This window comes from Hydractinia symbiolongicarpus, chromosome 4 (assembly GCF_029227915.1).
Source record: "Hydractinia symbiolongicarpus strain clone_291-10 chromosome 4, HSymV2.1, whole genome shotgun sequence".
Taxonomy (NCBI): domain Eukaryota; kingdom Metazoa; phylum Cnidaria; class Hydrozoa; order Anthoathecata; family Hydractiniidae; genus Hydractinia; species Hydractinia symbiolongicarpus.
Window position 1 is genome coordinate 12209495 of NC_079878.1, and position 16006 is coordinate 12225500.

Here is a 16006-nt window from a genome sequence, read left to right on the forward strand (position 1 = left end):
GAAACGTATCAAGGACAACACATCTATCATGTTTCCAGGTCCATATGACTTTTTTTCTAAAATTTAAGGTCAAATATCATTATTTATTACATCTTATTTTTCTGTGAATCCCCTTCCTTTAAACATTTAAATTACTGCAATTAAAATCCTTTAATAAGGATTCCGAGACGAGGTATAATTTTCCTATAAACTTTTAAAGGGAAACCAATCGTGATATTATATAAGAAATACATTTCAAAAAACATCGAAAAAAATTGAAAAATTAGAAATACTACAAATATGTTTTATTGATAAATTAATGAAGAACACCCATTACGCTGTCCAATGACACGCCATATTTTGGACAAATCACCTCATTAAGAAGTTGGCAAGCAGGCGGATTATAAAACAAGAAATAAGACACCTTCTTATCAATTGCAAAATATTTGCGTAATATGATGTTTGTTGTCATATTGACGCAGGTCAAGTAAACAAGACTGAAACAAACAAAGAACAAAAACAGAAAATAAAAAAATTTAGCGTGAAAAAATTAACACTCTATTCAGTACACTTCATTGCGCATAATCATCTGAATTGTTCACACAATCCAGGAATGTGTGTTTGGTTTAGCCTTTCTTCGTCTCCGGATAAAAAATGAACACATTGGCGAATCTATTACGCAGAACCAGCTCTTATGCGCTCATACGTGAAGTTCTAAGCATATTTTCTTTTCTTAAACTAACTTCCAAATCTTTTTGATGTGCATTAACTGGCTAAGTATCGTTTACTGCGAGGCCAGGTTTTGTTGGAAAATCGACAAAAAATTTGAAGAAAGTTTTCGGTAGAGCTTTAGTTAGCAAATAAATATTGTTGACATATATTTTGTTACCTAAACGAGTGAAATGTTTTTGTATTTTTTGATTAGTAGCTAACTAGCCTAGCTAGTGTTTATGAACTATACCACTAGCCTAATTTCTCTGATGTAGCTAGATAGCTAGTTATATAGGCTAGCTAGCTACGGCAGAAGCTAGCTAGCTATAATTAGCAGAATAATCTAGCTTAATTTGGATGACGATTGCCTAATTAAGCTAACAAATTCCAAATCATGGAATCCTTTTTTTGCGAATCATTTGTTTTCCACCATTTTTAAAGCGCACGTGGCTTGAATCTCCTACAGTCTCTCCTTTAAATAAGTGAAAAAGTACGATGCCTTTTCTAATTATGTACATAGCTACTAAACCAGAGCTTAGCCTTATGAAGGTAAAATGATAGATTTAGTGTTTGTGTATCAAAGGGGGATAAACTGAGATTTTGAAAAAATGTTATATATAGCCTATATTGCTTCGTGTTACACTTAAATTAGAGAATCGCCTAATTAGCATAATTTGTTACTTAGCACCTTCCTTACTGCATATCAAAAAGGTGTGTGTGGGCAATATTACAATAAAGTACAATATTACATTCCCCCGTACCAAGAATGTTTACAAACCCTTGTTTAACCACAGAGGTAGAATGATAGTACAAAAAAACATTAGGTAATCCTTCAGCAGACCGTTTGTTTATATATCTATAAGAAGAAAAATGTTGCGATGGTATTGATTGTCACTTGATACATTTGGACATATCATGTGAAGTTGAAATAATACCAGAGAATCCTGCTGATTTATTTAGCTAAATTTTGAAGTAATGGAACCATACATGTGTATATATAGCTGTATTTGTAAATTTCATATAGCTATAAACAAGTTTTGGTTTACATCTTCCTTTTGCGCTTGCTCAGGCATTTTCCCGGGCGGGAAATGTCACGTGATACTTTTAATCCATTTACAGGTCCGTATTTCTCAGGGTAGTCAATATGATTTAAGGGAAAACACACCGTTTACTCAGTCACCTCTTCAAGTATAGGGGTCTAATTTTTCACAGATTCTTTGTTTTCTAACTTCAAACCTGTCATATTGTGTAGTTTTAGGTGAGTTTTGCTAGTTTAGCTTTACTTTAATTCAGATAATTGGAGTTCTTGTTTTATCAAAGCTTGTTTTGTGAGAGTTTGAGCGTGAAACGTGTGTGTTTTCTCTCCACCGAAAATTATACCACGTGACAATCTGACGGGGAAAAATTTTGTAAAAGCAGGACCATGTAGTGTAAATTCCCTATTTATAGATTACTTTTTTATTATAACAATGAAATTGACTTTTTAACTTTTAACTGGATTTCTTTAATCTGGTGATCTGTTGTTTATATTTTCTTCTTGTGCTAACATACGCAAATGGTATATACCTATAGATCCATTAAAATAATGTTTGAGTAGTTCTTATACAGTGAGTTGAAATGGTGTGACCTTTACATTTATAAATTTAGAAATTAACTTCTGTCGTTTTATAACCTATTTGACTATTTTACAATATGTACCTTTACACCACACAAATTTCTAAAATTTAGGCCATAATGTCCAATGCAAGAATGCATGGGATGAAGAGAAGTCTTTTGTTGCTCATTTATTTCTAATATAAGATAGAGTTATAATGAGAAAAAATGTTGTATATATTTAATATAGTGTATAAATAATTGTTTATTTTATGAAGTCTATTTCATATTCCTACACATGTTCTTTTTCTTTCATCGACAGATATTTATGACCATATTTTGGTTGATTTATAAGATTGAATTGTGTGCTCAAACCAACTGGTTTTCTTGTTGTTTTTGAAACTAGCAACTTAAATCATCTGTCGCCTTTCAACAGAATTTAATACAAGAAATAACACAAGAGAAATTCCATAATAAATTCGAATACACATAATACTTATATTTTCAAAGCGATAAACTCATGTTTGAACCTATATTTATGAAAATAAAACATTATTTATATTCTGCAAAAGATATTTATTTCAAAACATGATGAATAAAATTACATTCAGACACAAATTTCCCCGTTTAGCATTCCATCGCTCAGTTCATTCAGAATGCGTTTATTTACATCCCCGCGGAATTATATCACACAAGTTAGTAATTTACGGAACAGAAAGTTTTAATCGACACCGTCATGGCGGCGACCGTAGCACTACTTTTACCTTAACTATCTCGAGAATCAGAGCTCAGCACAACTTGTTAACAATCGTTAGTTCTCCTTTATCTCTGTTCGATCCGGGGTTTTTTGACCCTATTATGACGAAATCCGCCCCTCTCAATAACTTTATTAAGGTTTGTCGAAATTTTAATAAACTTGGCACTCTTATAATACGTCAAAAATGGAGCAAGGTAGTTTCGAGTAATAGCTAATATTTAAGCCTTTGATGGATATTTGACCTAGAAATGTGGCATGCAAATGCCTAATAGATAAATGTTGGAACTCAATAAGTATCATTGCCATGCAATGTAGCATAACGGAGTTATTAAAAAAAATGTCAAGGAAGCAGAACCCGCCCTCTCCCGGAATGTTTTATACAAAAAAAGGTAAAGACACATCTAGCAACAAAAATAACCTATAAAACATAAATTATTATAAATTTAAATTTAAAGCACCACTAGTTATACCATTCTGTAGAGTCTCCAATCAATTTCCATCTTTCTGGACCCTGTCTTTCCCATTCAAAATCTGTTGACTTTCCCATGCAAAATGCACTTATTACAATTAGCCGGAGAAGGGATGAAAAAGAAGAACAAAAGAAAAATATAAAGAAGGCAGAAATTTTCCTGATAATACTTTTTGTATGGTTTAAGGGAATGTTTCAAATTGGCTTTCATATACCATATACATTACGTATTTGTGTTATATTGTGATTTGCCACTACAACTTTCCTAGTAATGCTGATCGGAAGGTTTTCTACTTGTCATACTGTATTCGTATAAATTGTGCTGTGAAATTTTTGGTAATTAATTCTGCACATTTTAGTTGTCTGATCTGAAAGCACTTGAGTTCCAGCTTACAATCACTTAAATGTGGTTCTAATACTACCAACACAATACTGATATTTGTGACAGAAATCTTTTATATGGCTAGCTATAGTGGGTTAAATTTTGTGTGGTTAGTCTCATTAAGGGATATAGCTACTCTTTTCGTTGCAATCCAATCATTTTACACGTTTTAGAGCAGCTTCTGAAACTTAAATAGAAATAAGATAGTAGATAGCTAAAGCTGTTTTGATAAAACATCTCTATAATAATAGCCGTCGTCTGTCTGTCTGTTCAAAAGGGTTACCGATATTCCTTTGATCTTTCCGCGAATTTTTAGAAAACAGGGGGTTGTTTAATAGAAAACTTTATAATTAATTGAACTAAACCCAAAAAATTAATTTATTTCCTTACATAATTTAATTAATTTAATTGATAATCTTCTAATTTAAAAAACAAATTAGGTGATTAAAATAAATTCATTATTTAAAAGCGCCTTTTTTAATAATAATTTACCCCCGTGACCTTTATCGCCGATTCCGCTCAGGAGCCACCGAAAACAAATAGGATGGTTTTACTGACAGTTTAACTGACTTTGTTTTGACCGCTCGCACGTTTTTACCAATCAAAACGCCTGATTCTTTGAAAAACCAATCAAGACTTTCGCGGCCTAGACATGCCAACGAAGAAACATGATGGCCATTTTAGTTTTTAGAAGAAGGTCAGTTCAGTGCTGTTTATAAGTCTGTTTCACCTTTGTGTCTTCTATAAGCTTTTTATTTTCGTAATATTGGTTTTTTGTATGTTCTAAAATGTTAAGATAAATATATTGTCATGTTTTTAGTCACGTACAGATCTTAAACGCACCAGTTTTAGGATTTTTGGCTAGGAAACGAAGATTGAGGCTAGCTAGCTAGCTAGAACCTTACTTATTCCACCATTTATTTTTGTGTTGAGACTGTAGCCATTTAGCTAGCTCCTATCTTTGGCTAGAAGTAAGAGTATAAAAATGCAGTTTGGCTACAACAATATTGTTAAACAATAAGTGTTATGCTATAAATGGAGTTAGCTAAGTTATTTTTTCCTGAAAACTTTTTGTGCAAATAAAATGACTGACAGATTATTTTAGCTGAACCGGTAATGAGCTGTTCCCAGTGTTTTCATTAAAACCGAAGTTGCAATGAAGTTTTTTTGGAAAGGGGTATTACGCCTATACGCCTGTTCAACTCTGTTTAACTATACTAAGCAGTTAGCCCAGTGTTAACAACAGACTGTTGTTTTTGGTAAAGGCTGTTAAGCCCATGCGCATTTACAACGTGGTTTACCTGTACTAAGGGGTCAACCCAATGTGAAAATTCATTTTCAAACTTTCTCGGTAATCACACCTGTACGGATGTGCAACAATGTTTACCTGGACTAACCGCACAGCCCTGTTGTGTTTTTTTAAACAGAGTCTGTGAGAAGGTTTTTCCAAAGGCGTATTATTCCTATATGCCTGTGCAACACGGTTTAACTGTGTCACGATAAATTCTTTACCTTTCACAAACATTTATTCCGCAAAATAAAATAATATTGACTGATTGTTTTTGCTATGATGGGGTTCCGACTGTTGTTTGTAAACTGTGTTTTTATTTCAGCTATCGTTGCAGGGAATATTTTTTGAAAAATATGTTACAGTCGCAAGACTATAATGGTGTACTTAATTTACGAAATACTGTATACCTGTACTAAAGCGCTCCACCTGATCGTGTGGCACAGTTTACGGCTCTTATTAAGAGCTCCACAGAGTGTTAAACGTCAGATCGCACCTTGACTTTGGCTTACCCCGGCGTTTCGACACCAGGGTAAGCTTAAGTGGTATAAAAAGGATGGGCGCACCCGTGGATTTTTCCACGGGCTATCGACTAGTCTATATTATAATACCCGTATACGTCTGTCTGTCACGCAAAATGGTAGATTAGCTGCGAAGGTAGCGAGACGCACGCAATGCGGTATAAAATGGACGGGCGAACCCGTGGATTTTTTCACGGGCTAACGACTAGTTTCAATAAGATAACTAAGCTTGCTTTTTTTACACAAACTTTTAGGTTTTTAAGTCAAGAGTTTAAAAACAATCTAGCAACCCGACAATCGGCAACAGTTGGTTTCGATAGAAACTGCTGAGATGTACCTCCTACTCTCTTTAAACCTCCTTAGTGTGACTTATATATAAGCTGACGGAAATAATTTACATTAAAGTATGGGAAGGAAGTCGTAACACAAACTGAAATACAGCTTCTTAATTGCACTCTCAATAATTTATTTTATAGGTATTGTAGCCATACATATGTTCTTATTGTAGCTATAAGAAAATTGAATTGTTCTTATGAAGAAATCAACAGGTAAGCCGAGGTCAAAAAACAAAACTCTTCCAAAAAACATTCTAGACGTTCTAGTCCTATCTTTCGCGTTTTATATTTTTTTATACTTTACAAACTTTGGCTGTTTTTTTATTTATTCTTCGCAACAGTGTTCTGAATGTTAAATACGATATCATTGTTTAAAGGAAAATTGATTGGTGGAAATTAAAAAGGTCGATAAAAAATTAGAAATCGGTCCTACTTTTAAAATTGATTAACACCGGTTTCGATCGAACAAGGAAAGGTAATGTGCAAAAAACTACAGTAGATGTCCGTTAATTCGAATGCAGCTTAATTCGAACTTTTCGTTATTTCGAACAAATTTCAAAGTTCCTTGAGTTTGTTTCAATAAATTCTTATATTTTGAGCTGCTTAATTCGAACTTCGTTAATTCGAACATTTCGCTAATTCGAACAATTTTTTAATTTAAAGGCTGCATTATGCTCGTTAATTCGAAATTTTGTGTATCGATTAATAAAATCTTATGGAAAAATAAAAAATATTTTCATTTTTATTCATTTTTATTGCATCAATGGTGGTAAAATTTCTTTCAATTTATCAATTAAAGTAGCGTTTCCAATGAAGTTTACCAGGAATTAGGAGGCCTTTCCATCGCCAAGCAAAAAAAGATTTTATAAAAGTTGTACTAAAGTTGTAATAAAGTTATATTAGCATAAAACCTTTTAACATTAATTAAAATTGTTGTTTTTTCTGAACTTCCGATAATTCGAACATTCGTTAATTCGAACAAATAATTTAGTCTCTTGCGTGTTCGAATTAATGGACGTCTACTGTACATTCGTTGAAGTATGAAAGCCCGCCTTTAAAAAAAAAACGAATCTCTCGGGCAGGTAAAACGTAAATAAGCACAAAAGTAATGGCTTGAAAGAAAAGTAATTTTTTGAGAAGTAACGTAGAAAGGTTTATTTATATAATGCCATCAAAACAAATTATTAAAAATATATTTTTATAAAAAAAACAGAAAGTTTCGTGAATCACAAACAAGTTTGAGGTGAATCTATTTATGTAGACAAACAACGGGAAGATAATGGATTCCAAAGAGTTATTTAGAAATATCGTCTATTTGAATGTACTCAATTATGGAAAGGCATCAAATTTACTTAGCTTCTGTCAAGTTTTTCGATCTAATAGTTAAAAGTGCAATATATAGCTTCAGTATCCTTAACAATTTCTTTCCCGCACACACCTTGCCTTAAACTGAAAAAAATGTCTAAGTTGCATTATATCTACTTTGCATGTCACCAATAAACACAGCATATTATTAAAATACATAAAAAACTGCACCTTCAAAAATGAAAAAATCTACAGTCTATTTATATTTAACAGAATTTCAGGGAAAGACAACCAATGAAACATAATTCTGTTATGCAACCAACTTTGGCGCCAAAACTGCCCTTTGGTGTATCTATTTTGGCTCCAACACCTTTTTTAATGTTTTTCGAAACTTCAAAACCGGCACCTATACCAATCCCCCCACCAAACGGTCCTATATTAAAGCTTGCACTTGGTCCTTCTAAGCCAGCTTTAAGGTGGTTATCTCTATCTGTTACTCCGGCTTTTACCGATATATCTCCTCCAACGCCAAAACCATGACTTGAGGCTTGACCTGAAGGACCATGTATTTTAACATGAGCTCCTTCTTTACCGGCATATGCGGATGCACCGACACCTAAACTACCTTGAGCTTTACTATAGCCCGATCTGACCTCGCCACTAATGCCTCCAGAATGCGCTAAATATCTCTTTCCACCATTGACGTTTTCAGCCTTTGCATGTGGATCTGTTATTTTACCAGATAAATGATCTTTATGGTGCTTAGGAATCCATCCGCCAGTGAAGTCGATAACACCAATTTTCGTTCCCTTACCTCGTTTCCCAAACCCTTTTGTTCGAAATCTGCTTTTAGAAAATGATCGTCTTGAATTCGAATTTGACTTTCGACTACTTATTACCCAACGAAACCTTTTTTTAGACCGTTGTTTTTTATTTTTTCCATCATCTTTAGTTTTTGTTTTCTTCTTTTCGTCTTTATCGTCTAGATTTACTCCACATCCTCCCAAAGATCTTCTTTTTCTTTTTGAGCAATCATGGTTACCTCGTTTCGACTGTTTGCTATCGTCATTATTTCCTTCACCATCTGAACTGCGATACCTCTTAGATCTTTCTGAGCCTACTTCGAACGCCGTCAAAGCATAATCTGATAACATTTTGGCAGATAGCTCGGTTATTTTGCCAGTTCGAACAATTTTTCCTTTTTCGGTTTTGTAGTAGGAAAATGGTGGATCTAATCGTGCGCCAATTGCACGGTTTGTACTTCTATCTCCAGGAAAGAGATTGGCAGGGCTATTAAATAGTTTTCGCAAGAGAGATTGCTTTTTTGCTTTTCTATCGTTATCGTTTGATGCTGTTTTTACTTTGTCAATAAGCTTCAAGGACTCGTCTCTATACTTTTTGGCCAGGTTCTCATATTCGGTTCTTGTTTTTGGATCTAAATTTTGAACATACGCTGCGTCTGTATGGACTTGTGTTATGTCTCGCACAAATTGCTTCATTTTAGCATCGTCGAATCCATTTGGTGTCTGATAAGCAGCAACAATGTTTTGCGTTTTCTGCCATGGAAAGATGTGAGCTTTATCGAAACTTCTTTTATTATTCCAGCTCCAGTTGTTATCCTTTGCCACTTTGTCCAACATCTTTGTTGTGTCACCTGCCCATGAAGGACGATTTTGTCCAACAACAATACAAATGCATGTTATGGCAACAACGACGCTCACGATTAAACGTGACATCTAAATGCACAAAATACAAAATTTACTCAATTAGTTGACTTAAAACAATGTGTTAGTGACATACTCATATCAACAGCAATGGTCTACTAGAGCATGTTTCGCAAATTTTGATAGTGGCGCATTCTATAATGGGCAATTTTGATTCATCAAGACCCATTATCGACATTTACGTATTCTCACAAGATAGCCAGTAGCCTGAGAAGTAAAAATTTCTACTGTTTTGGTTGCAGCAAATGTCCTGCGTAATACCTCTCTGTAGATCATATCATTATATAAGGAGATTAATTTGAGTTTTCTAGTAATTTTTTCAGTCTTGTAATGGCGTTCCTCTGCAAACATGCAGTTCATTTGGTATTAATGGTTAGCCACAGTTTAAAACAAGAAACCCATAAGCTGATAGCATAATACGTGCTTAGATGTTATACGCAGTATTGCGACTTTAAAAGTCGTGACCACACCTACTTAACTATAACTCGGACGATCAACAAAAATAACCTTTCAAAAAGTGCGTTTACGGTCGCAAGATAAAGGATGATAAAGTCCGAAATTTGCAGAGGAACGCTGGCCGTTACAGGACTAGGATATCCCCCAGTAATTAAAATTTACAATCAAATGAATAAAGAATAATGATTTTTAAATTTGCTTATTAGTCACGGAAAAATAGAAATAATAATAATAAAGAAAACATTGGAAGTTTTAATTTTTTTTAAAGATATATTTTCCCAAAGACAAAATTAAATTTCCCACTCAAATATCTATAGACTTTTCAACCTTTATCCCAGGGCTTGTAGCGCTTTTTAATGTGTGAGAACGCTTCAAGTCCCGACGATTGAAGTTGTACACTTCTTTCTCGCCATGATGCAAAAGCCAAAAATCTTGTTCAGAAAGTTAAACTCAAATAACATAATGTGTATAGAAAATAAGAAGCACTTACCACGGTTGTTGACAGCTCAAATGCGACTCGTTATCTGCAACTCACGAGTTTTATTTTATAATCAGTGAATTTGAGAACACTTCTAGGAATGGTACAAAAAGTATCGGTAACATTGATCAATGACACATAATGTTATTTTACCCAACCTCATAAACTTTTGATTATAAAGCCTTTTTTCTGTTTATACACAAGAAAGAATCGGAGAATAGGAGTGTTTACTTTACGAGTGTTTACTTATTATGTTACTAGGAACAACAAAAACAAGGAAGATTCAGTTATAAGAAATGTTCATGTCTTTGCAAATATATATTTCGCTTTCTAAAATTAGTTCTTTGCATTGTTTTTGAAAAAGGCAACGTCGGAATTTGTTGTGTGTGGAAGAGTGAGTGAGGAGTGAAAGGTATTTTCAGAAAGAAAGAATTGATACACCAACATGGTGGAAAATAATAAAAAATAAATTTGCGAGATTTTTTAAAGCTTTGTCCTTGATAACAAAGACATTGTGTTTGCATGTAAGCTGTAAGCTATTTGTAGTGAACCTTTTCAATTTCCTGAAATAATGACCTTCTTTTTAACTTCCTTTAGAAGTTCAGTACTTTTTCATATGCAAAGTAAACAAGAGCTGTAGATCCCTTGTTACATAACATAGAATTTTATAAATGTTTTGTCTTATTAACGTTGTTCTGTTAAGAGCGTTGTAACTAATCGTTCCTCTAAGTTATTTAGATTTTTGCCATTTAGAGTTCAGTCAACACCTGTACTTAGATTAGGAAAAAAGTTCCAAAATTTGGTTACTAAATATAACTCATATGTTTAATAATTTCAAGGTGGGTATATTTAAGAATGAAAACAAAACCAACCAAAAACGCTAATTTTTTTAATTTGTCATAATTTTATTGAAAGAGATTGGTAAAGAATGATGAATTTAAGAGTTAAGAATAAGCGGTAAAAAGTTTATACCAAACTGGGAACAAAAAATCTCCCTTGTTATGCATTAAAAAAAGTGAAAGTGAAAATTGACAAAGGTAAAATTTTGACGTATAGAATAAGTCAGCAAAAATGTTTTAACCAAAATTAGCCAAAATATGGTCACTTCGAATGGACCATAACACAGCGAATATAATCAGCCTCCTAGCAAGGATATTTTTAATACGCTAATGAAGTTACAGTTGCTTTATAAAACAATCGCACCAAAAAGTCCCGAGCCACCATTCTATTAATCACATTGTAGGAACTATAAAAATCAAAGAAAAAATCTATATAAGCATGAATTCTATTTTTTTAATTTAGAACTATGAAACCGAAGTTACGTTTGTTTTACGAAAAATGTCTTTCCTTAGTAAAAAGACGCACAGGCTCGCTTCTTAAGAAACTTACGAAACATCGTCAATATGCTTAAAACAATACGTAACGCTATTTTTGATTTGAAAGTGGTTTCCGATGGCCGTTTTCTACGAACAAACATTTTTCCGCTTGGCGGAAGGAATCTTTTTAAGGGAAATGATACTTTCTGTGTCAAAAAAACTTAAATTCACTTGAACCTTTTTTAAGTCATTTCGCGGAAAATGTGTTTAAGATTTAGGATTACATCCGAGATCTTATTAAAACGGGCGGTCTTTTTCTTCTTCTTCTTCTTCTTCTTCTTTTTCTTCTTCTTCTTCTTCTTCTTCTTCTTCATCGACCGATTTTTTAACCGATTGCCATAACGTTAGTATTCGTAAAATTGGAAAAGAATGAAGACTGTGTTACGAATTTAATGGTACCTTAGCTGCGCAAATAGCGAGACGCATGCAATGCGGTATAAAAGGACGGGCGAACCTTTGGATTTTTTCACGGGCTAACGACTAGTTACTAAACAATTAATAGAAATGGCACGATGAAAAATTGTATCTAATCAAGTTTGTAACGGCCATACCACCATTAAAATTACCAATCTTATATTTCTTTTAACCAAGTTTATTGTCTAAATGAACATCATCCCAAAACAATCGTACTTTAAAATCATAACATAATTTGTCAACTTCGCATTTCTTTAATTTTTGTATAACGATGCTCATAACTTTGTTTATCTCCACCACGCGAAGAATACATTGTACCAGCTTGTGAATCTTTAGACATTACAGATTTAAGATCTGGTAAATAACTTATGGTACATTTGCATATTTAAATAAAGCTAAAATCGTTTCTTCTGGGTTGGATAAAAAGTCTTCATACTTCACAGATCGTATTTTGTATCTTTTTGATAACAACTTGTTGTATGCTGCTACCCCCGTGATCCAAATAAGTGCACCTCAAATCATTAACGTAATTGGCAGTATAGGTAGCATAGTCCATTAAAATCTTGTTATACCCAATACCGCTGAACAGCATAGCTACATCTGCAGGTAAATGCGACGATTTAAAGATAATGCCTAATCTCTCATTGGATTTAACAAAGGTACTCGCTGTCAATACATGTACAGATGACTTACGGAGGGCGATACCTCAATTAGAAGATCGGTGATGTATGCAACAACATTTTTGCATTTGAAGAAGACTAAAAATGATTGTCGACTATTGACATTTTTAACATACACATCATTGTACTAAAACAAAGTTGTTTTAAAAAATCTTCGCCGTGCTCACTACTTCTTGATATTTCTGCTACTCCAGAAAATACAAAAATGTCTGAGATCGAAAGTGCTTCTGGTATACCTCCATAGGCTTGCGATAAAATTGTGGAGCACCACAACGTCCATGAGTTGCAAGATGAACGATGGGGATTTTTAATAAAAGATGATATGGGTACAATTATAAGTTGAACAGGGGAATTAAATTGAGCATTATAAGTAAATGGATTAACACGAGAATCAAACACATCCACCTTGCCACAATTAACAAATATGGCTTCATCAGCTGTGATTTGGTATAACGAGACTTCGTCCTTTAAAATGATATTGGGATGCGTGTGAACAGAATGAAAATGTAAATAATATGTTCTTTGCTTGACGAAACGGTTTTTTCAGGTCATTTATAAGGAAACCATATATTGCAGACGTCAGCGCTTTCTTCGTATTGATACTTCTTTGGAGTTTAAAACTTTGATAGAATAGAATGTGAAAACTTTAAGTTAAAGATAATTAACTCCTATATATACGGAGGTGTGGCACTCAAGGGCTAAAATATGCTGATATCAGCAGCAAAAATCTGAAAATCATAAGGCAGAACCACATTTTTTCAAAATTACCCAGGGTTCCTCGACGTTGTCCATCATATTGGCTAGCGCCGAAACTTGTGAACCAGACGCAGTTGGAAGCTAAGGAATCGTGGCTTCGAACTGAAGACATGCTAAGAAATGCCATGAGTGGTCCAAGAGAAAGAAGAGGAAGTCTTAAGTAATTTTTTTTTCATTGGATTTACAAGAATATGAGGTACCCCATAATGAGAAGTAAAGAACAGAAACGCCTTTCTGATGTCTGATGATGAGGGATGGTCACATCTGGATAATATTTATTTTGTGATTTTGGGCTACCTAGTTAGTACCATGCCAGCACACCAGGGACACATTTGTTATTGAATAATTAAGTGATAAAGTACAAGAGCTAAATATATTATTTTTATGTAACTAGCTACACAAAAGATTTTTCAAGGCATTCTGTCATTTTAAATAACGATAGCTATAAACCAACATTCACAGGACTTATGATGATTACTTCTGCAAAGCAAATACAGTTGTTTAGCATTTTTCATTTTACTTAATAAGTTCCTGTAAATATTCAAAAATTAATTGTGAGTGGCACCAGGCTGAGCGATTAGTGCAAGTAAACGTGTTGCAGATCCATGTGGACAAAAAAATAACTTCTAACCACTTTGTGTTTGTACGGCATAAAATTTAGATTATGTATTTGGCACTGTGCTTTAGAAGCTCATTCCAACTTTCTCTGAGCTGGATAAGGTATTTTACCTAAACCTGGGACACATCTTATCTGCTTGAATTATTTTGAATCCTGAGAATTACTTTGAACGTTTTCTGTACACATGGCTTGTCAAAATGATATGCTGTCAAAAACAGTTTATCGGCATCTCCAAAAATGGCTAAATACAGGAACTCAAAAACTATGATAGTAGTAAAAAAAATTTTGGGTTCATTTCATCAAACTGGTCTAAAAACATATAATACTAAGTTGCAAGTCATTATTTCAATTTTTACTGAAGTAATAGGACTTTTACTTAGTTTTAGCATAGTTTTTCATACCGCTGACACCAAAATGACTGCAGGGACTAATCGGTTTGAAATTAATTTATAATATTTTTATAACAACCTTTTTCTCTTTATGTGTTTTTATTTTCCTGCAGAAGTTGTTGCATAGCTTATGTATATGACATTATGATAAGGACGAAAAAGTTACTGTGCGACATGGATTTTAAACCTTAAAAATCTCCAGCGAGAAATTTGAAAACTAATAAATGACAAAATCGCAAAAGTTTATCTTAAAAATTTTTAATTTTTGATAATGTGAAAGTAATCCACTTAAAAAGCTTTCTTAGGTTTTTTATGAAGAAATCTTCCATATTACCCATATGGGGTAATTTGATGAACAATGAATTTTCCTGCAGGTGTTCTGTAGTATGTGTAATATAATTTTAAAAACTGTGATTTAATTTTCCTCTTAAGTTTTGATTTTTAACCCATCTAAAAATCTCAACCTTGTCCTTTCATACTTAGTCTAGCTAGCTATAGTGAAAAGGTTAATTTTTAAACTTGACCTATTTTACTGAGTATTAAGTAATAAATTCTGGTTTAATCCTTAATCGGCGATTCGGTTCAGCTTTGTTGCCGTAGTGATGATTGACATTTTGCTTAATTGACGAATATCACATTTGTGCTACATCCGCCATTTTTAAAATTTCGCAGGGTGAAAACAGACCTAGTTCGTACTGGGAGGAATGCTAAAAAATGTGGAAATGGAAGAATAATTAGCTACGAAAGGTAACCACAATAAAAATCTGTCTGGAAATGATGCTTAGCTATCTAGATTTTGCTCCAAAAAATTATCTTTGCTCAAGCTTTCTAACATTGTTCTTAAAACTCCAAAATGTGTCTGCACTCTGTTCACCTAAAAGACAGAAACTTTTCACCTCCAAAAAATTTGTTATGACGTCAAACCGAATCGCCGAATAGGGTAGCTAAGCTACCTGTAAGAACAACATCAAACAACGTCGAGGCTGTTCTCTTTTGTACACAAAACCAGTGGTATTTTTGTAATGAGTACCAAATTTTATGTGTACATTTCTTGCGCTTATGAGTGTAACAAAAGTGCCCTGTACGTAAATCCTAAAAATTTATGTCATTGGCTCACTCTTTACGAATGACACCACATAACAAAAAAACCGTGCTTTGCTATTTCCCCTGACCTCTATCGAGATTTGGTTGTGATATATATCAGAATTAATTGTCTTTAAACAATTTCAATTTTACGCCAGCAATTCTATTGTATTATAACTTGGGATTGTTTTTATAACAAAAACACGATTCTTCATAAACGGAATATTTAATAACAGAAGCCATTTGGAGCGTGGCTATAACACGTAAAGTAATAATTATTTGCTACCTTTTTCACGACAATTCAATTTTCTACACAAAGTTTTTCACATGGATGTTACATATATTTACTACAATAAGTATAGATCGTGTCGTGTTTTTTCCACAGCCTTTTTCTTATACTTTTTAATTGTCTATTGAGTGTTGTTTCGTATTTTCACTTTTCCATTGATGTTGACAATACAAAAGGGAAAGAGAACATCACATGCTAGGAGTCCTCTTTATTTAACTTAATAAGTCATAAGTTTACGGCCACTGTGCGTTGTTAAAATCCGAGAACTTTACTAGTTTCAAAGAAACACCTTTTATGCGCCTTTCAGGTGACAAATGTTTATGCGCTACGACCTTACATTTAGAACCGTCGGGAAAGCATTTGCCGACTAACTGGCGAACTGTCGTTCAATAATATTTTATG

The 16006-nt window shown here is 33.5% G+C and overlaps 1 protein-coding gene across 1 annotated transcript; it reads right to left on the minus strand.

Annotated features, from left to right (window-relative positions):
* Window positions 1–6105: 6105 nt before the first annotated feature.
* LOC130641320 (uncharacterized) lies at window positions 6106–10170 on the minus strand. The gene is made up of 2 exons (XM_057448069.1): window positions 10011–10170; window positions 6106–9076 (listed from the first exon to the last, which is right to left on the minus strand). The coding sequence occupies exon 2, from the start codon at window positions 9074–9076 to the stop codon at window positions 7607–7609; it is 1470 nt and encodes a 489-aa protein (XP_057304052.1). The 5' UTR covers window positions 10011–10170; the 3' UTR covers window positions 6106–7606.
* Window positions 10171–16006: the final 5836 nt, after the last annotated feature.

Coding starts and splice junctions, on each gene's coding strand:
- LOC130641320 (XM_057448069.1), bottom strand. CDS start 9,076: ATGTCACGTTTAATCGTGAGCGTCGTTGTTGCCATAACATGCATTTGT.